The sequence below is a fragment of the Grus americana genome, chromosome 1 (genome assembly GCF_028858705.1).
Source record: "Grus americana isolate bGruAme1 chromosome 1, bGruAme1.mat, whole genome shotgun sequence".
Classification (NCBI taxonomy): Eukaryota; Metazoa; Chordata; class Aves; order Gruiformes; family Gruidae; genus Grus; species Grus americana.
This window is the reverse complement of record NC_072852.1, coordinates 39806519-39832253: the sequence shown is the minus strand read 5'-3', so window position 1 is coordinate 39832253 and position 25735 is coordinate 39806519. Positions and strand designations below refer to the sequence as shown.

At 38.2% G+C, this 25735-nt stretch overlaps 1 protein-coding gene across 5 annotated transcripts in view; it reads left to right on the top strand.

The window, feature by feature from the left end:
• Positions 1–25096, top strand: part of MDM1 (Mdm1 nuclear protein) — a 104681-nt gene extending 79585 nt beyond the window's left edge. For 3 of the 5 annotated variants that reach the window (XM_054844503.1, XM_054844513.1, XM_054844519.1), the window contains 13 exons: positions 1807–2168; positions 2611–2745; positions 5400–5555; positions 7629–7762; positions 9888–9987; positions 14832–14870; positions 15239–15414; positions 16826–17101; positions 18818–18966; positions 19089–19219; positions 20175–20433; positions 21504–21572; positions 23809–25096. In XM_054844503.1, coding sequence (XP_054700478.1) covers positions 1807–2168; positions 2611–2745; positions 5400–5555; positions 7629–7762; positions 9888–9987; positions 14832–14870; positions 15239–15414; positions 16826–17101; positions 18818–18966; positions 19089–19219; positions 20175–20433; positions 21504–21572; positions 23809–23915 — 2093 coding nt within the window. In that variant the 3' untranslated portion in view covers positions 23916–25096. Of the gene's footprint in view, positions 1–1806; positions 2169–2610; positions 2746–5399; positions 5556–7628; positions 7763–9887; positions 9988–14831; positions 14871–15238; positions 15415–16825; positions 17102–18817; positions 18967–19088; positions 19220–20174; positions 20434–21503; positions 21573–23808 lie in introns of those variants that run through there. The other 2 variants (XM_054844528.1, XM_054844536.1) reach the window with 2 other exon arrangements.
• Positions 25097–25735: the final 639 nt, after the last annotated feature.

Sequence of the window (25735 nt, the reverse complement as noted above, 5' to 3'; positions counted from 1 at the left end):
AAAATTTTTATGAAGACCTACAGGCATCTAACTAGGGAAAAAAAAAAGAGAAAAGATGGGCATTAAGTGGAAAAAGCTTATGATGCTGTAGTGTAGGAGTTAGGGGTTGTAGACATTATCATGGCAGGAAAATGTGGGATTGGAATGTAGAAGACAAAGGAAACAGGATTGAAAGGCCCATAGAGAGTTGAGGAAAAGGAGTAAGCTGCAGAGTGATGACAAGTGCAGTACTTTGAAAAAGAGCAGTAAAAAAATAGGAATTGTTGTAGTGGCACAAGACAGATGAGCAAAATTGTGCAACCCAGTGCAACCACACTATGCAGTGTGTGTAATTAGAGTCCAATATGTTCATTCCTACAATATGGTAAGTGTTCTAAATTATCGCCTGGTAATTAAGAACCAGCTACTGGGAGTATGGTTTGTTTTCAGTTGAGATACTAGACATTTTAATAAATAATTTATTCTTGCTAAATATTATGCTTTATGTATATAACTGCTTTTTTCCATGACTGCAAAAATACATATTTCTTTAACTTTGCTTTCCCTAGCACATGGCTCTGTGCATGGGCACCTGTATGAAAATGAATAAATTCCACGAATTCTGAAACACCTGAACATCCAAACACATTAACTTATTGTAGCAGTGGTTTTGTGTGTGCTTGGTGTAGTTTTCCTCCACTTTGCATTCCTTTTCACTCCCACCTCTTTTCTGGCCATTTAACCATGTGCAGCTTCAAATGTCGCTCTTGATACCTCATAGGGCTTGCAGATTGTTTTTGATAAACTTATAGTTCTTCCTGTTGAAACACATAGTTGGCAGCTTTAAGGATGACTTGGAACATCACCACAAAAAGTTAACAGCTGCAGGCGGTCTGAGTTCCTTCCTGCTGCTTTTCCAGTGTTTTTCCACTGGAATTATTTCCTACCACCTGTATGTGCATTTGGACATCCAGACATTCTGTATACCTCTCACTGGAGGTTCTTTCTACATTATTTTGTCATGAGATAGGAGTTTCTCTCTCTCCTAGAAAGTGTTTCTTTCAGCCAGTCAGGGACCTTCACTTACTTGTCCATTGCAGTTGAGCACTTTGCAGTTGGATTGTGATTTCCTGCTTTAAATGTGTTCAGTCATTCAATCCTCTTCTTAAAATGATAGGGTAATTTTATTTTCATCTGCACATGTAATGGCCAGCAGTTCTTTAAAATAACTTGATACCTGGTTTTGTTACGTAGCGTTTTTTAGAATTTTGGAAATGTTTTTGTGTTCATACTGTAAAAAGTCACCAGCTATCTGAGATGGTTTTAAATCACAGTCGTATTAGATGGATAGGATCTGTCACTGTCCTGCCACAGGAGGTGAGAATCTGTTCAGCAAGGTGTATTGTGCGTGTGTAATGAGAAATATTTGTGGCATTTTTTTATCACTGCCAGTTGGTTATTCTGTATCTGTGTTAACCACATTCTTTTCACTGGCTGTGTTAACTTTGTTGTTGTTGTTCAACTCCCAGAATCAACTTGCAAAAGATTGTCCTGTGGTCATATTTGCTATATAGGGTTTTATACAACATGGTCCTGGAGCACCACATTCCCATCTCCCTTTAGTGGAAAGGAAGGGCATTCGCAGATAGGAAAGAAGACAGAATTTCACAGCCGTGCCCATAATTCATAGGCTGTCATTGCTCAAAGATACTAAAATAGTTTTTTCTAATAATGAGTTGTATGATAAACTTCCAGTTTGTTCTTGTAGTAGAGTGGTATTATGTCTGCAATAGATTGTTTTTGTTAAACCTAATATGTCTTTTTCAGGAATCACAAGAGAACCAAACTTCATTTCCAAGCGAAGGGTACCTTACCGTTATCCACAGATTTCAAAGTCCTTTGAATGGACAGCAGATTGTGATTTGAATGATCCACTTGAAACCGAGGCTCTTAAGACTGCAGAGTTGCACACAGACCACAACAACAATGAGGTGAATCAGGAAAAAATTGAAACACCAGAAGGACCCAGACTACCCCCAAACGTTTGGTCACATTCGGTAGATTCTAGAGGTGAAACAGCTCTTGCCCTTGCAGAAAACAACATGAAGAGATCACCCTCTGCTGCTCTGCCAAATCAAAATGAAGCACTTGCATCTCCAAAAAAGGAATTAGAAAAAATGGGTAATGGGGTAAGGGAAGATAGATTTTTTTTTTTTTTTAAATTGACCAGTATAAAAATTGACCAGTCTGATATTTACAGTAATACACATACATCAGCCTCTGTTTTCTAACTCTCTTCTTAGTTCTGTATTTTCATCTTCTACTATGTTGTAGCTTCTCTGTTGGGAGAACAGTATTTTTGAGACCAGATTTTGGTTCCACTCAGGTCAATAGGAATTGTGCCCTTCTTACGCTGTCCCTCTTGATTTCAGTTAAACAGGGATTTAGCCAATAATATATAGACATTTGGGGGTTGTTTGCTATAATGAGAAAATGTACTTTGCATTCATTTAATTCATGCAACCAAAAACCAAACCATTGGTTTGAAAGTGTGCATTGAAAGATACTTGACGTGCAAAACATTGTAGGAAAAGGAACAATCGGTGTTGATTTTTTTTTCAATGTTGTCAGCTTCACAGAGTCCTTCAGAGGAAAGCAGGCATGAATGTTTCACGTTTAAATACTTTCCCCAGAAACTCTGAATATCAAAGCCAATTTGTTTGGAAGAGTCCTCATGAAAAGTCACCAATACTTGCAGCTGAACAGGTAATTTTAAAGAATCCAGAAAGTGAATGTTTACTTTCTTTTAGGTATCAGCAAAGTTGCTTGCTTTCCAAGATTTCCATTCTTCCTCCTTGGTGGTGTTGGGGGGAAAGTTTCCAAACTTGAATGCTGTTGCATGGTTGGTTTTTTTTTTTTTTTTAGTTCCAATATACAAAAGTGCAGTAGAGTTAGACTTGTTTCCCTGTGATTCTTTATTGTAGTCAGGTCTAATTACTTGTTCTCATTCTCCCTGGTTGTATTCCATCCTTTCTAACAGGACCATTTTCTTCTGTTTGCATTAATTTACCTTAGGAGCTCTAAGATCCTACTCAGTGTTACCCTTCATTTTTATAATTTTTATGTTATCCAATATATACCTAATCAACAGATGAATGTTCAGGTGTTCTGTATTGTAATAACGTGTCTTGCCACTGAAATCATTCCGGTTTCACTATATATTCTCATGGTCTTTCATGGGTTACCACAGTTTCTTAGTCTCCATCTCTGTGCACATACACTCCTGGCCCTGAAGTGCATCTTTGTAGTGTTTTTTCTTTCTTAAGAACTGCTTATATTTAAAAGTGGAATCTTCTGATTTTAAGACACTCTTGTGGCATTTTGACGTATATCATGAGTTGTTGAACTTCGTAGGATTGGAAATCAGACCACAAAGAGTAACTCTGTGAGACTGCTTTATGTTTTCAATTCGTTGTTACTGGGATCAGGACTTGGGAGACTCAGTCCATCTTTTGATCATTTTACAGTATAAAATAGGCACTTTAATGGCATTATTACAGATGGTGCTCTCTCTGTTTTTACCCACAGGTAGCAGATTTGTTCAGTAACAGCTTTCAGAGGCAATAAATGTTGGTAGCTAGGACCAGTCAGTATGAAAACTGTTGCTGTCTTGTTCTTGTTGGGATGCCAAGCAGGTGGCCTTACTTTGAGATATCTGTTTCCCAGCAGTCCCTTATCCAAGGAAAACTCACTGAAATGCATGACAGTAGTATAGAAGCCGAAGGACCATTTGAGGAAGAGGCAGGTCCCAGAACATCGCCTTAGGAAAATTTCATAGAGAATGCCATTTGATTCTATTAGAAATCAGTTTGATAGTTTCAGTGACCAGCAGGTCGAGGGAGGTGATCCTGCCCCTCTACTCCGCTCTTGTGAGACCCCACCTGGAGTACTGCATCCAGCTCTGGGGGCCCCAGTACAAGAGAGACATTGAGCTGTTGGAGTGAGTCCAGAGGAGGGCCATGAAGCTGATTGGAGGGATGGAGCACCTCTCCTATGAGGACAGGCTGAGAGAGTTGGGGCTGTTCAGCCTGGAGAAAAGGCGGCTCCAGGGCGATCTAATTGCGGTTTACCAGTTTCTGAAGGGAGCCTACAGGAAAGCTGGTGAGGGACTGTTTATCAGGGAGTGTAGTGACAGGATAAGGGGTAATGGGTTCAAGCTGAAGGAGGGTTGATTTCGTTTAGATACTAGAAAGAAATTCTTTACTGTTAGAGTGGTGAGGCACTGGAACAGGTTGCCCAGAGAGGTTGTGGAGGCCCCATCCCTGGAAATGTTCAAGGCCAGGTTGGATGAGGCTTTGGGCAGTGTGGTCTAGTGGAGGGTGTCCCTGCCCATGGCAGGGGGGCTGGAACTAGATGATCTTTGAGGTCCCTTCCAACCCTAACCATTCTATGATTCTATGATTATTGATGCTTGTGAACATTGTGCTATTTCAGAAGAAAGACTGTGGAATCTAAAATAGCAAACTTTTTTTTGCACAACTTATAGAGAATAAGAAGCCGTAAGAATAATTCTGTAGGCACTATAAATCCCTAGATAGATAGAACTTAGAGAAAATCTAAATATGTATAAATGTTTGCAGGTTCTAATGCTAAGATTAGAGTTTCATGATAAAGATTAGACATGGTAACAAACTGATTTTCTTTTGGTTTGTAGTGATATGATGGAGAATATACCTGAATAATGAATAATAATAATACCTTTCCTTTGAAGAGATTCTGTGAAAATATCAAAGTTATCCAAGTTAGGTTATAAGTCAGACCTAAATTCTTACAGCAAAGCTGGGGAAAATGTATGCTTGTGACATATGGTGTGATCTTTTATTTCGGCTCCTCATGAGGAAATGACACCTGACCACGTATTAAGCAAATTCTGTACCTTGGTTTATAGTGCAGTATTGATTGGAAAATAGTGGACAGCTCAAATTACCAGGCCCTAAGCATCCAGTTCTAAACCACAGAACAGTTGTGTGTTACTTATGGGCTGGACATGTACTGAGGACTCATAGCAAAGTTTATGGCATATGTTTTAAAAACATGATCCTACATACAACTCAGAAGGTGAACTGTCTTCCCAAATAAAGAAAATTCACTCTGTTAGCAAACTTCAGTAAGAACAGCATTTGACCACAGGTTTAACTGTGTCTTACTCCGTCACTTTTAAATGTGTTTTTATCAGATTAAGTTTCTCTTCAGTTTGTCCTAGAAGTTAATTAGTCCACACATGCTGTATTTGTATACATGACCATCTCTCTGCTCATATGTGAATGTATTTGCATGAATTGGTCAACTGATTTTGAAAATTTAGCCTTAAGGTAAGCAAATCACACTCTTTTTTTTGTTGTTCTTTACTTTCCCCAAAGGTTATTTGCAACACAAGTAAATCCATACCTCCGTTTAAATCTCCTGCAATTACTTCTGAAACTGCATGTGAGAGAAATGTCAAAGGGTCTCCTCCTGTTAAGAGTCCACAAGAGAGAGGTGGTTCAGAAGAGAAGGAATTTCCGGTTTGTGAACAAGTAAATATTTCCCTAAAAGAAAGGCATTAATATACTTCTATAATTCTGACTGTTCTTTTTTCTAATGTGGGGGTGGGTTTATTTTGAAAATTTTTGCTTAACATTTTAGAGCTATTGCTAATGATACTAGACTCAGGTATTAGTGATTTTGCTCTAGAAGACTGAAAATAACACTGTACAGCTCTGTTTGCTTTTAGGATTTTCTGTAGTGAGTTCTGTAGTTTCTGTAGTACATTTGGCCAGTTTACAATGACATTTTCAGTGTGTTTTTCCTGTCACCTTAATTTATGAGTTTTCGAGTGGGTTCTGTTTTTTTTTAAATTGAAACTTTGTTTTTAGTCATTAGGATAGTTTCTGAAATCTGAATCTCTGATTTATACTCTCATTGGTACCAGTGTAATCTCTTGGTATGCAGGAGGGCTGGATGGGAGGTCTGCAACTTTTTGAATCTCAAATCAGACATAATGTGAATTAGAAAAAATTATTTTGATGTATGGAAGATGCCACAGTTGGAACTGATTTTCACCCAATAGTAGTAATTTGAAGAAATGTGGGGGAAGGTTACAGTTCATTTGCCTTTGCCTTAATAAGTTGAAAGGTAATTAATTGTATTTGTAATTGTATTTAGCACAGGGCTATAACAGGACATGGTGTAGCCTATGTAGGCTCTATTACTCATTTCAAAACATTAAAATGTCTTTTATGATAGTAATTCAGCTCTCTTGTCTTGCTGTTGGCTTGGACAAACTTAAGTGGCCTTTTAGGAAATGTGGCTATGGCCATTTTGCCAGATAAATTTAATGAAAAGGAGTTGTTTCAGACTGAGACATTCTAAAAATAGGTGAGAGCAATTTAGACTGCATGACAGCTAACCTGTTTTGCAAGGTGGACATATGAATGTCTATTTTTGTAGCAAGCTGCCAAGTGTAGTGTTGTATAAATTCCTGCAGGTTAGCTCTCTATCCTTTAGGTAGGACCACATATGAGTCTCTTCAGTACCCATCTCTGTTCCTTGATCAAATAGAAAGAGCCACTGACAGTCAACATGTTTGCTAGGACCATTACTAGGCAAAACGTACTCGATATCGAGTGCCTGTGGCTCAGTTTAAGCCGTTGGTACTTTTGACATTCTTAAAGATGATCATTGGCTTGAAGGCTTTATCATTTAAAACTCAGACCTGCCCAGTGCTTCAAATCTCATCTGGGAATGAGAAATTTTATGCCCCCTTTTGCCTCTTTTAGCAGGTGTGAAGAAAGCTTGAAAGGCATGAGGCTTTCAGGAAGTATTTCTTTGTTTTTAATATTGAAAAATTAGGTTATGGTTTCCCAGGAGAGCTAATAAAGTGAAGGAAGAGAAGGCATGAGAAGGGAATTTTGGTGAAAGTGTCTAAGCCACTTTTTGTTTATATCGATATAATTTTAATTCATATCTTGAAAAAGCTTTGAGGGATTTTGGTGGGCTTTTTTTTTTTGGCTTTCCTTTTTTTTTCTTTTCTTGAATTTGAATAACATCTGTGAAGATCTCTAGCAGAATCAGAAATCATGCATGAGATTTCTGAGAGGATAAAATAAGCAGGAAAAAAAATACCTTTGATGTGAAAACTGAACAAATCAATCTGACTCTTTATAAAACAGAATGGCAGCAACTTAAAAAATGGCCTTTTTGTTTATTATAAATTGGTTTATATTGCTTGACTATAAAGCTAAGAGTTGGGGTTTTTTTTATTTATTACAAATTCCAGAAATATACATGTTAAGTCTTACACAACTCAGGTTAGAATGCACAGGTATTGTGTTATTTTATTTCTGTGTTTCATGTTAAATTCATTTTTTAAAGCATACAAAATGGATCATCTAACTAACTGAATGTTGCATTCAGAATCTTAGCTTTGGCATTTTTCTAGTTTGTTTTTGTATTAACAAAGGAATGTAATATTCTTGTTTGTATTAAATACGCAAAACAGCTAACACTAAAATTAAATTAACTTTTTGCAAAAGCTTGATGTCAAAAGGAATATGAGGGTTTTCAGATTGTTAGCTAATGTGGTATTTTTAAAATTATCTTTGCCTTAGAGTAAGAGGGAAGAACCAGTTCAAAAGCCAGCAGAAGATGCAGCAAAACAAGGGAAATCAGAACAGAAACATCCTAAACAAAAAAATAAGCAACATGTCAGTCCAAAGCCCCTCTCTTTACATACAAGTCGTGGGTATGTATAAAATAGGAAAACCTAGCCTAGTGAATAGGTGTACAGCAGCCTAATATTTAGAATGGTGGATGATGGACCTTTAACCATGCCATGTTAGAGTTGCAGGGGCAAATGCCCCTTTGCAGCGCTGGGATTGAGCTTCCTGTGGGTACATCTAAACCTGGTGTTAATTTCCATCCCCTTCTCTGGGCAGTGGAAGCTTTGTAAACACACCCATTCAGTTCAGCCTTCTGATGCAATAATAATAATAAATTTAACATGAATGAAATTAAATTGGTGCAGTGCTGCTACTAAACTTCAGGCGAGTGCTTTGGAAGTTGTAGTCGCCTCTCGAACTGTTCTCTTGTGCTTGCTCCATGCCTCAGAACTGTGATAATTGTACTTGATGTCTGCTTTTTCTAGTCCATACCACCTTTGTCCCAGAGTAGCAAAAGCAAACATGTGAGGTAAAGGGAAATAAAGCTCTCCCATTTAAGGTAATCTGACAAGCATGGAGATAAAATGAAATTGTATATTACTGAGAGCTATCCAAATATCTTTTTCTTCTGCCACATACCTACATTGCAGGAAATGAACTCATGTTTCTGTTTTCTACACATCTGAGATACACCAAGAGAAATAAGAGCCCAGAATTGATGTAGGTTTCAAAATGCATAAATTAATCCATCTCTGCTGTCTTTGTGCTTAATGTATGTCCCAGTGACTGCTTTCATTCATATGACTTTCTGGCAGTGTTAAGGCGTTAGATTAAAGATGGGAGAGGACACTTACCTGTTGGACATTGAGAGATAATTACAGAATGATCACTCAAAATACTATGAAATAAAATTGCTTTATGAAAAAGTGAGTGGATGTAGTATAGTTAAAACCTTTAACTCTTTGGTTTTCATAGCTCTTTGATGTAGTAGATTGTAGTCAATTTTGCAGTGAGTAGTGTGTAAAATTCTTGCTCATTTGCTATGACTTTTTACATTTAAGGATAAATTTCTGCTTCTTATGCCTTCAGTGTGGTAGCACAAGATAAGTTTTCAAAAACAGTCACTCGGCAAATAACTGTCAAAATGTACAAGTTCTCAATATGCAGACAGGGCTGTCACTTTGTGTGCAACCTGCATTGCATGGTCTGCTTTTGCAGCAGAATGAGTGGGATCAAGGCACAGCAGTGATGTGTTTTTTGAGCTAGTCTATTTCTTTTGCGACCAAACCTGAAGGAATTCTATCAGTTTCAAAGAAAAGGATATATGGAAAGAAATTTTGAATATAAAGGGTCTTTTTGCCTTGGTATTTTTCTTTTTACAAGGTGCATTTTATTCTCCAGCTTCAGGCTTTTATGATCTATTTCTGAAGAAGAACTGAAAAAGAGGGCTTTTTTCACCCAACACTGAATATATGAAAATCAAGTTATTAATGTTCTGAAGCAAGATTAAAACCAAAAACCTCTTTAGATTTAAGCTGATAAATCCACAGTTCGGTGCTTAAGGACTTGAAGCATTGCTTATTGCCTGCTTTAGGTTAGATGAGATTAATTTTTCTGTGTACGTATGTGTGTGGCAGAAGGGAAAATGAATCCATCTTTTTGAGTACTGAGGCCTTTTGAAGATCAAAGCCAGTAAGACATAGATGAATTGTACTACCATTGTTCTGGTAGTTGGATGTTTCTAGCCCCAGTAGTTCATACCACCCACATGCAGAGCGCCTTTAGAGTGGAGTTCATAGAAGGAAATGTCTCGGCCACATTAGTGCCAAACCAGGCATTTTTACTTAAATGCACCTTCATCAGTGACTTAAACCAAGCTGCTCCACTTTGCATTGAAGTAGTTGAGGCTTATGTGTGTATTATGTTCTGCTGATTTGTCTGTGAGGGTAAAAGCTTCTGACAGAAGGGTCATGAGGAAAAACCAACAGGAGTAACTACCTGAAGACCCGCCAGCTGCGAATGAGCTTTTTCACAGCTTTCCTAGTTGTGTTGGTATGAGCTATGTTTCAAAGCATGTGTTTTTCACCTCTCAGCCTGGCATTTAAGTGCAAGTATACTTGTGGTTGTTGATACAACTTTAAAAGTGCTCTTAAAGAGTATTCTGGATATCAAGCTTTACTTTTTTTTCTCTTATTGTTGATTTATTAGGAAGATGAATACTGAATATAGGTCAAAATTTTTGTCTCCAGCCCAGTATTTCTACAAAGATGGAGTTTGGTCTCGTATCAGGAGTAAAGTTCCCAACCAGGTGAGTATTCTTAAAAAATCTGAAGCCTGAGTATGCTTTGTATTTTGATTTTTATATGCAAAAAACTTCGACCTGTGGTGTCTATAAGATACAGTTTTGAGATTGTAATGCTAATGACTCAAGCTCCTAAAGGTGAGTACACAAAGAAGATTAGGTTCTGACAAGCCATTATAGTATGTAGCAAGAAAAAAAAAAGAGACAGTGTGACTTAGAGAATATATTAATATGATGTGCAAAGCGAGGGAGGAGCTTTGTTTCCCTTACAAATCAGAATCATGCAGAACAGGGTCTCTTAGAGCAGGTAATTGTAGCATTGATGTTCAGCCCTGTTGTAACAAGGATAAGTTTTCAAAATGTAGAATTAGATGATAGGAGGTTCCAAGGGAATAAAAGGAAAAGGCCAACATACATATCAGCCTAGGTCAGCTTGATAGTCCAAATCAGTTTATTAGCTTGCCATGCTTGAATCCATTCAAAGCAGTCAGCTGAATACACCACACAAAATCAAGAATTTCTCTCGCAAGTTTCAGCCAATCTAAGTATTTTCATGTAGTTTATTCAGTAATTGCGATCAGTATTACACTGTATAGGAACTCATTTGACAGAACTCTGAAAATGCTGAACAGCTTCAGGACCATAGGATTTCTGAGCAGGATTACTGAGTATGGTTTCCTGAATTAGTCAAGTAAATCAAAACCATTAACAGTGTGCTAAGAAACTGCTAGAGCTAGTTCTGCAATGGTCACGTTTCACTGAAGTGACTTACGCTTCTCTCAGCTGATAGAGGGAGCCCTCATGAAACACTGTGTGTGCTAAATGTGTGGCAAATACTTGGAAATTTGAGTTTCTTCATCAGTTGGGACTGAGCTGATGTGGAAGATAAACTGGAGTGGATGGCTCTAGGGTACTGGGCTTTGAGATTTTGGAAATAACATTCTCTGGGTATTGCAGGAGTAGGGTGGTAGCATTCAGTTTTATGTTTTCTCACTGGATTTGATCTAGCAAGTAGTTTTATTTCTCTTTTTAGGCAAAAAGAAATATATATTGAATATATATGAAATAATGAGAACTAGGTCTCAAAGTTTAAAGTATATCATAGTTTGATATAATTCATAATCAGATTTTGTGTATGCATGCATGAGATAATCCATTCTGTTAAAACAGCCTCATGAGGATGTTAGAGGACTAAAAACAAGCAATATTTTTATTTTTTATATATATTGATATATGCATTAGACTTAGTCTTACCGTCACTAAGGCTGTAGAATAATTTAAACTATTGCATGCAGCCTGACTGTAAATGGTATACAGAATGTTTCCGTAGAATATTATGTCATTTTTCTAGCGTGTAAGGCTTTCATCTGGAGACCGGATGTTGCATCAGTAACATTCCAAACAGTCAGGAGCAGTGCTCAGCTTCAAGAGCAACTGACTGGTGGGCAAGCAAAGGGAAAGGGATGCATTGCCTTGGAGTAGATCGTGTTTGCGGCACAGCCAGCTGGGAGGAATCACTGTGGTAGAGTCAAGGGGAAGACTGAGGAGACTGCAAGTGGAGGATGGGTGTTTTGCTTTACCAGACAGGATCCTTTTTGGGTTGTATTGGAAAGATGGAGGAAGTAAATATACGTGGCATTTAATTAGAGTGCATGAGAAACCAAGAAAATCCTACACTGTAGATATGTGTTTTGGATGTGTCTGACTTTCCCATGAAGATTTTCTTGCTGACAAGAGAATTGCAGAGGAAACTAGGAAGAAGTCACCTGCGAGTAGGCATGAAGAATTCAAAAAAGAATTATTAGGATTTTTAGGGTCTTCTAAATGAAGGGGTTGTGCTGGGTGGCTGGAAGAGCCACATTAATTTTAAGACTATGATAACAAGTGTTTTATTGATGACAAATGTGCTTAGATTACATACACATTTTTATGTATGCGTACCTACATTAGATCCCAGTAGCAGTTCATGTAGAAGAGGCTTTTATAATTGGAATTACCTGAATTTCTCCTCTCTCTCTGACTTTGAATCACATGCCTGTGAGCATATGTCACAGTTTAACTCCTGTAGGCAGCTAAATCTCACCCAGCTGCTCGCTCACTCCTCCCCATTGGGATGGGGGAGGGAATCAGAAGGGTAAAAGCAAGAAAACTTGTGGGCTGGGATAAGGACAGTTTATCAGGTAAAGCAAAAGCCATGCACACAAGCAAAGAAAAACAAGGAATTCATTCACTCCTTCCCATCACAGGTGTGTGTTCTGCCATCTACAGGAAAGCAGGGCTCCATCACACATAATGGTGACTTGGGAAGACAAACACCGTAACTCCAAATGCCCTCCCCTTCCTCCTTCTTCCTCCAGCTTTTGTATGTTATGGAATATCCCTTTGGTCATCTGGGGTCAACTGTCCCAGCTGTGTCCCCTCCCGACTTCTTGTGCCCCCCCAGCCTCCTCGCTTGGCAGGGCAGTCTGAGAAGCAGAAAAGGCCTTGATGCTGTGTAAGCACCCTTCAGCAGTAATTGAAATACCAGGGTGTTATCAACATTGTTTTCAGTGCAAATCCAAAACATAGCCCCATACAAACTACTGTGAAGAAATTTAACTCTATCCCAGACAAAACCAGTACAGCATATCAAACTAGTTTTGCTAGTAGACAAATAATAGTATTACATTTACACAAGTTAAATATTATGTGGGATTTTTTTCTGTATAGAGGGGGTTTTTTTAATTTGCTATTGTCTTGTTAATATTTCCATATATATCTTTGAGGGTTATAACTCTTCAAAAAGAAGTTTTTTGTGGGTATAGTGAAAACAAAGAGCAATATTAAAGCTTGGAATTTTCTGGTCTTCAGGACAGTTTGGAAGAAAACCAGGGTTAATTCTTAAAACTTCTGTTAATACAAGAATAAAAATCTTGATAGACCTGATGCTTGGCCAGGCTTCTTTTTTGTTCTTTTTTTTTTTTTTTTAGCATCCATCAATACTTTTGTTCTAAGAACAAGAGGATGGGATCCAGCATGGCTAAAATAGCAGGACTGAATAAAATATTTCATTCACGGTTGAGACATAAGAAAGAATCTAGCCATTTGACAAATATGTTAAGAGCAGATTAGTGAAAGTATGCATAACTTTGAAAAAGTGTCAAGTACATCAGTTATATTGTAAAGCAACAAAGGTACTTTGGCCATTCACAGTATCAACTCCCCAAAAGTCTTTTTGGTTTCTACATGATTCCATCCCTGTTCCTATACTAATGCACTGACATGAAGAGAAATGTTCTTCAAAGCTGTATCTAACCTCAGCCTCTGATGGGTTGTTGGGACTAACCCCTGCTGAAGGTACCTACAGAACATCTTTTGCGTGATTAGATGATAAGCTCTGACTGATTCAGTCTAGTTTCTCCCTTTGTTGGGACCGCACATGGTAACTTTGGTCCAAAGCAGACTGTCTGAAGTTCTGAGCCCAAACAGGCAAATATGGTAATAGAATCCTGGTATGACCTTAGCCGTAGCGATTACTCCTAGACTGCTATTCTACAATGTATTATTAAGGGTTGCTTTTCAGCAGTTGAATGAAAAAATCTCTTTGAATTATGCTTTTCAAAAATTAATGCGGGCAATTCATAATCACAGTAGGACTCTCTGGGGCCTGTGTCCTGCTGAGATAATGCTGCCCGCTGAGTCACTGCAGGAGATGGTTGTCCTTTGTCCTTCTTCACAATTCACTGGAGACATAGTATTCTTCCTTCCCCCTGCAGCGTCCTGTTGCTCTGGATTTATATTCCTTCTGTTGGGGCTATCATAATTAATTTTTCATTCTTCTGCCTAAAGTGAATAATCCAGTAGATCACTTGCACCTCAAACTTCAAACTCTGCTCTTAAAATGACAAGTATATATTTTTAATGGGCTATTCTTTGGAAGTTTAGTGGGTCAAATTGTGGGATGCTAGCTGGTGTGGGCTAAGTGGATTTCCATCTGCTGCATGCAGTTGCTTTTAATGGGTTTCGTGGAATTTGGCCCATTTAACTGTTCCTTGCGGGAAGAACGATGCGAAGTCTATCATGAAAGAAGAATAAATAAGAAAAGCTATGAAAATGTGCTAGAGGAAGTGTCAGTATTACTTTCCTGCGCTTTGACAAAATACTTACTTCCTGTGAACCATTTTTAGTGAGCCGGAATTCACACAACAATATAATGAAGTTATTTTTGATCATTTAAACATAGAAGTTTTGTTGGTTTTTCTTCCTGCACTTCGCGTTTGGGTGAAGGACAGAGGACAGTAGGAGTGTTGAAATAGTTTTAACCGTTAAAATGATAGTGTAAAATCAACAGTATAATGTGTGAAGAGAGGGCTTATCACTTTTCTTTAAGACTAAACCTGCCATCTCGTTCTTACAGCTACTGATAACCTAGAAGGAATGCTTTTGATATTATGTCTTACAATAGCACCAAGAGTTCTCATGTAATCATCAGCTCCTCATTGAGATAAGATTAATGTAGCTAGAGACAGTTGCAGCGTTCACAATGTACAAACTCAGTATTACACATGCACATGTCTATTGACTCAAAATAATCATGAATTAGTGTGTGGGGAATGTATTTTTGAGTGCTAAGGCTTAGAAATCTAAATTAATTTCCTCAAGCTTGGTAAAAGTGGTGAAATACCAGTGCTGATGTATTTGTTTTACAGCTTTTTACTGAATCTCAGGGAGGCAGCATAGAGCTACGTTGACAGGTTTTTAGTATTTAATTTCTTGCTTAGACTGAAATAAAGTTACAAGGGTGATAATAACAATACAGTGTTGAGCAAAAAATAAGAAATTTTAAAATAATTCTGTATTGCTCTCTTTAGGCATCTCAAAACACCCTAAATTCCATGTGGTATATGGAGGTTGGTTACATCTAAGTTCCTGTTTGAATGTTCAGAGCACTGTGGCTGAGCGCTGATGGAAAAACTAGAATCCAGCACTAAACTTATTCCTAGTTGCTGCATAACTTTTTGTGCTCATCAAATGAGTAACTGACATTTTTGCTTTGGCTTCATGGCTCAAATGTGCTTACTAAATACACACTTTTGTTATTTTTGCTTTCCTATTGTTGCATTTACTGTCGCATGCAATGTTTGTGCTGTGGGTGGCCCTGTGTTATGAGTAACTTGCCTTTCTCCTTTAGCTGCCATTAGCTAATGCCAATACATTATAATATAGCCTATTAGTGAACTTTAAAGAGACATGCAACTTACAAAACCTTGATACGCAGGTGAGAGAACTTCGAGAAAGAGCAAAGGCTTACAGGCAACGAGTAGAGGGAACACACTTCTCCCGATACCATCTCAATCAGATCCTGTCTGATAACAACAGTCTTTGGGATGTGTCCTCAAATTCCAGTTCAGAAGAAGGCATCAGCAACAACATCAGAGCACTAGATCTTGCCGGGTAAGGTTGTCATTCCTGCTTATTATTCTGTAGCTTTGGAACAGAGCAAAATGCTGAATATAGGCTTAGCATAACTGTGAGATCTTGGATGTTTGGCTGTATTCAAGATACAATTTGACAGGGTGCTAGATAATCTCATCTAGGCTCTCTTTCCCCAAGAAAAGTTGGACCAGAGGGTCTTTCGAAGACCCTTCCAGCCTGAGCTGTTCTATGATTCTGTGATACGTAAGTTGTCTAGAACAGATGAGGGCATTTACCTTGTCACACAGACATCAGTTGATCTGTGCTCAAATTGAAAATGAGGCACAGTCCAGTCTTCTGAAAGAAGAGAAAGTTAGTCCTTTATAGTTCTCCACAAATGCATATTTAGTGTGGCAACCTTAGTCTTATCAGGTCTGGAGGAATTTCACACTGAGTCATACCGAAGTAATATTCTTCTTTCCACTGGAATGAGATGAAATATGTTTTGCATACTCAAGATGTTATCAATATTCTTATCAGGATTAATTAATCTTGTGGTTCAGGCTTAGACACTGTTCTGAGATGAAAACTTAGGAACTGGAATGGTGTACATCCATTTTCTCCTTCCTTTGAAGGCCATGAGAATTGGCAGATAGTAAATCCATTGCTAGGAAAATTCAGAATTAGTATTTTAGTCAAATGTACAGCAGCTGTTGCTGAAGCAAGGAGGAAGAAAAAAGCGATTTGCGTCTTCTCTGAGATCTGATATTTAAAAACAGTGCCTTGGGTGCTTCTGGCTGCAGTTCACTTAAACTGCTGTATGTGCACTACTTGTCTTGTGTGTGGGACACAGATCTACCCATTTGCACGGCTGTAGCTCTAATAAGGGTTAGGAGATGACACATAAAAGTATTTATTACACTATATTGGTTTACTATTTACACTATTTTTTTGTTTACTAGCTTGGTTTTTGCCTGTGAAATACAGATCCTCTTACTAATCTAATTTCCGTGCAATGGGCTAATTTGTACTCTCAACTGTGAGCAGTTGAGAGTTTAAGACTTTCAAAAGTTGTGTTTAAAAAGGCATCTTCTAAACTGCTTGGCTTTCAGAATTGTGCCATCAGACAGTCCCTATGCATGGAACATTATTTTTTGAGCACTTCTGATAATTTAACTTGTTTAAATTGGAAATAGAGCCCTAATTTTACATTCCATTTTTGGAAATGGTAATCCAGAAAGTTTTCATAGAATCTGGTTTGCAAATGGGTTGTGCTTAAACATCAGTTAAAACTTCAGTGGAAATTTAACCATTCATCGTGTCAACTGTACCACTTTTTAATATCTGAGCTGTACTTCTGGCAAAGGACTTAAGTGGATGAATGTGTTTTACAAACACGTGTATATCATGCACATCAATGGTAGGAAACACTGCTTTCTTTGTTACCTAGAGTTTCTGAAAGAGAGACTGCACCAAGCCCCAAAATGCTGCAGCAACCTGACTCCAGGGAACAGCCACACCAGGACAGCACTGAGAAGACAGACAAGTCAGATGCTTTAACTGTTCCAGTCAAAAGGCGTTTAGTTTGGGGTGAACAAGAAGGTACTGAAGAAAGGAAGAGTCGGCAATCAACAGAAGAGGAAGAAAAACAAGATGAACAGGCTGCAGTCCTGGCTCAGCAGTTAGAAGAAAACGAGGATGACAATGAAGATAAGAAAATTGAAGGGTAAAACTGAACATTTTTGTGGTGTATATATATATAATTTTTTCCTCTAACATCTCAGAATTTTGTAGATTAACAAATTTTTGGTTTTAAATCAGATTTACTTGAGAGTATAAGTTGGTGTGACAGTGCTTTTGTTTTTAACAGTATGATAAGGAATGAGAAGGTTCCCAGACTGGTTGATGGAAATGGATCTATCATTAAGAATACTGGATTTCTAACTTGCAAGACAGAAGTTTATAGAAACATGAACAATTCTAATCTTTTTTTCCAAAACTTTAAAATTTGCAGTATGGACCTCTCAGAGCAGACTGTTCATTACACAGTGGCCAAGCGTAGTCAAAATTAAAGCTCACAATTTGCTTCAGATTTACAGTGTAGGATTGATAGAGCTGAAAGGTTAGAATACATGCTAATCTTATGCTTAAGTGTCTGTTTTTCTTAAAAAAAAATCATGGGCAAAGATAAAGGACTTGGGAGAAAAAAAACTAGCATCCAATAATCACTGGTGATTATGTTAATGAGCACAGGTGGGAAAAAGGTGGAGAGGTGTTTAGAAATAATGAGAGATCAATTCAGTATGTGCATAGTACTGTATTTGACAGTCGAAAGATCCAAATTATATCTAGTTACAGAAGTCTCTGGCTTTTTACTGTGCAAGTTTGGCACACTTTTTTGGTAGAACAATATTTTAGTTTGATAGGTATTTAAATCTGAATAACTTTGGCCTTTGTTACCATACCATCTAAGCATTTTGTATTCCTCTTGGGTTTTATCTTTGGTGTTGCAGCATGATTCTAAGGTAAGGAATTGTAATTGTCCCCTTTGGGGATAATATCCTGTATGCAAAATCCAGGTAAAGAAAGGTTGAGATACTACACTCAAATAGAAATTAAATGCAGGCTTTCAAAACTGTCATCCTGAAAACCTTCTTAAGTTTCTATCTAATTCTAGAGATTATCTAGTTCATAAACATGTCTCTGATTGACATTGAAGGTTTTCTGTTATCCTGCAGTGTGGCTGTGTGTGTGCTGAGGCTATGCTCTGGACTTGGCTGTGCAGAGAAGCTTGACACTTGTGTGTTATCTAGGCCTGCTTGAGAGCTAGAGAGAAGGCATTCTTTGCCTAGGTGTCCTCAGAGCATGTCTAGCGTGCACTGGTAGGGTCAGGTTCCTTGCATGGTGTGGGTATACCACCACCTCCTTTTGAAATGCATCTGGAGGAAGAGGGCAGACGTGGTAGTGCTTATTTATTTAATAACCTAGGGGCTAGACTAGTTGCATAAATGTGGGATACTTGATTTCAGTTCCACCACATTGACTGAAGAGAGTCAAACCCACATTCCTACCTCTAAGGTGGCAACGAGGTTCAAAGTTTTTCTGGGTGACTACTGTTTCCAGCCCTCCTATTGAGTCTGTGCTATTGTGCAGCAATACGTTCAAGGTTTATCGGGACAGAAGGAGCCTGAATTTGCATCTTGAGGCTGTTTATGTATTTTATCCAGTTACACAAAAAAAAAAATACAGAAAGTGAGGCTCAGGGCCTGGAATCCAGGACTCCCCATTGCATGCAGATGTTTTAGCTACAGGCTGTTGGTGTTTTATGGCCCTAACTGTCTTGCCTTAGGCTTCATTGCAGGAATGTATTAGAAACAAAAAGCTCGAGTGCAAGACTCTTGAGTCCTTAGCTAATCCTTTAATCATTTCTCATTTTTTGCAGTAAGAATGCCTTAGTATTGAGTTCTTCTGCAGCTGTGTCAGATTCCTCATCTGTATCCTCGAGGACAGGTGGCAGGCTTCCTACTCCGAAGCTGAGAGCACATGGTGGAGCTCAGAGGACTCATCATGATCTCACTACCCCAGCTGTTGGTAAAAACTTTCAAATACAAAGCAGTATTTCAAGAACTAAAGAAAAAAAAAAGACATGTATGAGTTCATTTAGTAGGTTATTTAAGGTAATAAAGAATTTTTCATCTTCTCCACTACAATAGGAGGTGCGGTTCTAGTGTCTCCTCCTAAATTCAAGTCTTCATCTTCACAGCAGAGAACACAAGGTTTAGGAACAGACCCTTCTACAGCTAAGCAAAGTGCAAGAGAAGCTTCAAAAAGAAGGTCCTTCCAGGTGAGCCAGAAAAGAGACTTACCATTATGTATTTTAGGATTGTGCTTTTCAAGTAATTGTGAATAATTCATTTAACAATTCTTTTTCTTGAGTTGTCATTTACTATTCTAAATTTTTCAGCATCAGTGACTAAAAAAGGCTGATGTCTGAATAAATCATTTTTCTGGGGTGTCAAGCAAAGGAGTCGAGACTATTGGAGTGAGATTGGATGAGTTCCATTTTGGCTTTTTTTGCTAAATGCACAGGATCAGGTTTTTTGTTTTTGTTTTGTTTTTTAAAGTTGCCACCTGGAGCCATTGATTTCCCCATTAACGTTACTGTAGCTTGCCACTGACAAAGGGCACAGCTCCAGATTCCTTGACTTGAAAGAAGTTTAAGGAGGAGAGGTTGGGTGCCTGTGTGCAAGATACGTAAATGTGCCATAATAGTTTCATTCGCCCTTTATTTTGTGCTTCTTTTACTTTGCAGCTTGCACTGTTTCTAAAAGAAAAATACAAACATTTAGAAGTTGTTTAACTGCCTTCCTCTCAAAATTGTGGGGTTTTTTGTCAAGTTGTGCTTAGTCTGTGTTCTACAAAACCAGCTAGCAGTTTCACTGCATACATCCGCTGTAGTAAGTTCTGTAATAGAAGCAGACACAATTGTACGAGAACTTGGTTGGGTTGGTTTAAAATCTAAGATCACTGTATTTTGCTGTAAAGAAAATAAGCTTTTGGGTTGCCTTGACTAGATTACTTTCAGACCATGTTAAACACTTGTTATTAGGAATAGATTTTCTTTGAGCTGTCTCACAAGCTTGAAATACTTATTCTTCCAGTACCCTCATGAGAGGTGTAACAGTGTAAAGCCAACATCGGCTGCATATGTGAGGATCCTTACTGGAAGGCTGTAGATGAGATGTTGGGTGTTTTGTGTTTTTGTTTTTCTTCTTTTTTTTCTTTCTGTTGTGTTTTAGCCTGATGTGGAAGTGGAAGCTGTTTCACTCCTTACGTCTCCACCTGCTGGGCTGGGAACTTTGGATCCTCTGCCGCTTAGGCAGGATCAGTGGCCTCCTAACAGTGTTTCTGATGAGCAGGTTCCTCTTGCTTCAGCCCATCAAGAGCTTTCCTCTACACCTCCTGTGCTGAAGTCAGCCAAAAGCTACTCTGTGCCTTGCTGGAGTCCCTCTCGTCGTATTCAAGGGACTCTCAAGGATCCAGAATTCCAGCATAATGGTGGGTTTTGTGTACTAACTGGCAGTGTTATAGTGCTGCAGGATGGAAATGGCTGCTGTGCAGTGTTCAGGCCAAGAAAGTGCTGATCTTGCTGCCTTACAGACTCTACAAAGAATGTGGTGTTTGTAAACAAAAGCTTTTCTACTCTATGTTTAGTCTCCTGAGGAAATGTGCACAACTCTCCACCTTAGTTTCAGATTCCACTAATATCATTGTATTCTAGTGGTCTGTTGTCTAATTTTGCCTTAATTTCAATAATTACTTACTCATTATGAGAATAATTTGGTTTAGCATGACCAGTTGTAATTTTTAATCTTTAGGCTACAACTGGGTGCTGTGACACTTTTCCAGCTGCAATTACCAACAGCGGTGTGTAACTGGGGACCTTTGTAGTCTGGTATTATTTTGCAGGAGTTCTGGATTTCTGAGAGATAAGCTCCTTAAATGTTTTTACAGGATATGGAAACAAAAAAAGCCATCTATAAAAGATTTATTGGATATTGAGAAAAGCCATTTCTTGGCTAAGGAGGAATTTGTGCTGGAGCTTTTCTTTTCAAAGATTTTAAACAATGTTTAGGGGTACTGGGGACATAAATTTGATAAAGAATCCTTCACCCCTTAGTCAAAATAAAGTTCATGTGCTTAAGTCTCCATTCCAGAAGGACTTTCTATAGCTGCTTAAGGTCCCACAATTCTTGGTCCCTTTATTATAAAGATTAGCTAAACTAAAGTAGTATTTCCATTCTAAGGGGAATGGTGAAATCTGGAGAATTTCCTTGGCAAGAGGTTAGAATCGGTGCTGTGTTCTAGCTGTGCACCTCGAGTGCAGTTCACTAAATAGCTTGTAGCATCTACCAAAGATAGGTGCCTTGAGAAGAATACAGTGGAGTAAGTTTATTTTACCTCAGCTTAGAGTAAAGGAGTCTTGTGGAGTTTTTGGTGTGTTTGCTATTTATAGGACTCATGTTTTGGAAATAATGTTGTAACATTTTTAAATGTTCTAAAATGAAATATTATCCTTTGTCTATTTTGAAATGATTCAAAACTGTGCCTTTGACTTTTTGCCTTAGGGAATGTTGGCAGTACAAAAATGAGATCTTTCCAGTTACCCCTTCAGGAAAGAAACTGTAACAATGAAGGTATTTCTTGTCCCAAAGTATTATTGTATATTACCTTGATTAATTTTAACTTTTGCACTGATGTGAGAAGTTTCTGAATGCAGTAAGTAATACTGGTTTATGTGTTTGCATGAATAACTACTGCATTGTTTCATCAAAATAATGTGAAAATGTTCATCCTAGTAATCTGAAGTGTGAATATGAAGATATAGTCTAGTATGAATAAACCATTAAATGCGGCTGAAAATTAAATAGACCATCGTGGCTCAATGTGGTTACTATAGCTGCTTGTTCACCTCCATACCCAAAATCATTTCCTCCCCACACATTTTTTTAGCCTTTGTGTTGATAGCAACAGAAGCAAACTGCAAAATGATCACAGCCCAGGTTGCAGCTGCAGTAACTTTGGATGCAACTTAAAAGGTACCAAAAATAATAAGATTTTGCTTGTGAGACTTCAGCGCCAGATATGCAGCATAAAGTGATTCCTCTGACTTTAATTTTCACACCTGTTCCTCTGCTCAGTGTATTAGGGGTACTTAGGGCATCCTGTTATTCTGATTGCTGTACTGGCATTTTTTTTCTCTTTACTGTAAAGCTTATCTGGGGTAGCAGCCAGTGCACAGCCCACCAGTGCATCTTCTTGGCCCTTCTGTGGGCAGACACAAATAAACTCTTTCAGTAGTGTGAGTCAACCAAAGGCACTGTAGCCTCATTAGCTTGAGCTGCTATACATTGTCTCTTGGCATGGTGTATGAGGTTGAGCTCGGTATGGTGCTGTGCTAGTCACAGTCACCTGTGTTTAGTTCAGATTAGAGTATGGGCAGAGCAAGCTTATATCTGATATCTTATTTATAGATATACCCCAGAGCAACCAAAAGCTTTTTTCTGTACCCCTTATGCTTGTTTGCTCCTTGGTTTTAACCAAGGTTCAGGCTGATTCTCTATTTTACTCATTGCAGTTGGCTGGAAAATGTGTGGGTTGTGCAGATGGCTCAGCCAAGCATCTGTGTATCTGCATAAAACATGCAAAATCCTATAGTACTCTGCAGCTTCCCACAAGCTTGCTGCACACAGATTAAATGCTGTAATTGCCGTTTCTTTTTCTTTTTTTTTCCTATGAGCTGAGTGATGATGTATGAGCTTTCAGAAACATATCTGCCAGCTCACAGATACTTCCTGTGTCCATATTTGTTCATGTGCATACAAACCTGGAAATTATTCCAATGTTTGCATTTCTGCTTGCAGAAGCGTAGTTAGCAGTTTTCTCATACATGGGAATATAGTTGTTACGCATAGTATGTGAGCCTGTTATGAGTTGTTTGGATCACTGTATTTCAAGAATTTAGAAATGCTGCTGAAAAGTTAATGGAAACGTTGACAAAGTACAGGTCCTGTTAGGATGGAGTTGTGGAATTTTTTGTTGTTTTATTGTTGGTAGGGGGCTGGAAAGTAGTGATACAGTTCTTTTTAATCCATTGCAGGAAAATGGGTGTAATTAAGGTCATTTTTCATAGAGAGCATCTTGACAGAGCTGTAGCAACATTTTAATAAAGAAGTATAATGTGCTTTATCGGAGAAGCAGCATCCAGGCTGCTTAATTTTAGGAGTTCGGCTGGGTGTGAAGTGACCCTGTATTCAGAAGGAAGACCTTTCAAAAGTACATTTTCAAAGCATGCTTCTTGTTGTCATTGTGTTAAACTTCCTGTTTTCTTCAGAAGACACATTTCTTCTTAGAGCTTGTAGCACACTAGCTGATTTTGGCACAGAAGGGCTCTTTCACCAGCATAGGTTCTGATATTTTAGTCATGTTATTCTAAGGTGGTCTGCTTTGCTTGAAGCGATGGGTTGCTTTGGTGAATATGTTATTACGAGAGTCTAGGCTATGCAGAGTTCAGTGACAGAGGAATGATTTCTGAGGTCTTCTGACGCAGGAGAGTAAATGTAAAGGTGACGTGAAGATTTGGGCAATTCCCAGCTGACAGTAGGGATCTCATTCTGGAGTTTGTGAAGAGTTGGGCATGTAGCTCTCTCAAACTTCCCGAGCATCCTAGTAGCTTTCTAGTGAGACTCTTCTCCAGCATGTCAGTTACCAAATAATAGAATTAGAGTGTAATGTGGTACTGTTTTAGCATCCACTGTGAAAGAGAGCATAAAAATAGTTGCACTTTCAAAGTCTACCATGAATGTCAACTATGTTTTAAAAATGTATATTTAATCTTTCTATTTATTTTTTCCCTTGTTGCTTTCCCCACAGATGACAGGCTGTCGCAGATTTCTGCTCGCTCAGCAGCATCGAGCTCGCTTGCATCTCAGATACTGGAACGAGCTCAGAAGAGGAAGGATTTCTGGGGCAAGACATAATCTCTCCCACTTGTATAGAAACTGTTCTGTAAAATGATTTATTTTTTTAAAGTTTGTAGTGTACATTGTAAAAAATTGTGATTGTAGATATCGTGCAGCATCCTTTCACTTAGAACTAATATGATCCAACTGTTAGGACTTGTCATCCCAATTTAAAATTTCAGTATTTAAACCAGTGCTGAAAATGTAGGTCCTTTATATCTGAGTTATGTCTTAATTCACAATGTCACAACAGCCATGTGGGGTTGATTTTTCTTTTTTTTTTTTCACAGTGACACCTCTTGAAACTGAGGCAATTATTTTTTATGCAACCTGTGTGTTACTTTTCAAGGTATTCTGCTTCAGTCACGCAGTATGACCTGGGACAGTATTCAGGGGCAGCACCATCAGTCACTAACCACCTCAGTTGCTTGATTTTAACCAGCTGTCTTAAAGGCAACTGTGGTAAATTTGTTTATGTTACTGTATGAATTGTCAGTACAACACTGCTGTAACAAAAAGCTACTTTTACTGCTTACTGCTTTCAACCCGTTACAAAAGAATTCCTATTATTTCTTAATGAAGTTAACATGGGATATACTAGAGGTTGAGAAAAGGACATTAAGCTTTAGGGTTTGTTCATTGTCCACGGGTTTTTGGCCAGGATGACGTATCAGAGTACAGTACTGCAGTTTATCAGATGTACTGATGTGAACATTTGTCTTTTTGTGGGCAAGACTCATGTTTAGTGTTAATTTCAACTTCTCTAGGAAAAGCAACCTCAGCCACCTTAAACAGTGGCCTTCCCCAGCCCCACTTCAAACTCAGGCCTTTAGGAGTAGTTGATCTCTTAAAGTAAACTCAGAAGAATGTTTTTTCTTGACTTTGACATTTTAATTATCTCTCCTCCTGGTTGCCTGTTCCTGGAAAACTGGAATACTGTTGTGATTGGCACAGTGAAAAATGTTTGTGATTTCTGCTGACATGTTATTTTATCTTTCCAAGCGATGCAAATAAGTTAACATGACGTAGAGGAAGTAGGTGGCTAGCAGGCAGTTTGGTGGTTCTTGTGTGGCTTCAAGTGTTAATACTACTACATTTGAAAATTTTATACAAGAACAATTTGAACTTTGTACACATTTGCTTACATTTCAATTTTGTACACAATTATGTATGCATATTACTGAAAATAAAAGAGGTGGTTTGATTTGTTTCTATTCGAGTTACGCCAGATAAATTGGTAGACCCTATTATGTTGGCACTTCTCTGTTTAGTTCTGGAATATCTGTGGACTTTTGAAAGACAAGATGTTACCTTGGAGGTGATCTTCAGAAAGAATAAATTACTAAAACTAGATACGTCGATACTTGAAACCGTGACCCAGAGCAGATGGGTGCTGCACAGGCTGGAAGGCTGCAATGCTTAAAGGGCCATTCCCCAACAAATGAGGTGTTGATTTAAAGAGTGAGTGCTATCCAGCACTGATCATGTTAGAAAACAGTGTCCACTTCTTGCAGAAATTGTGAATTGCACTAGCTTCCTACCAGTGGAGTTGTTTGAAACAAATCAAGGTATTTTATTTTATCTCAAGGTCTTCTGGGATTATTGTGTGGCATGCACTTAATATGTAAGTCATAATTGTTCAGGAAATTTCTACTGAAAGAGAAAGTGTATTTGTGTGCAACAGCCTTTGTGAAAATTGCCAGTTTTCCTCTAAAATGATAGTTTTTTAGTGGAAAACTTAATGGCTAAAAAATGGAAATATTTTTGTTTAGGAGGGAACGTTGCCGCAATGTATTGCGGGTGGGTTAATTTTGGGTGTCTTCCATCTACATTCTTCA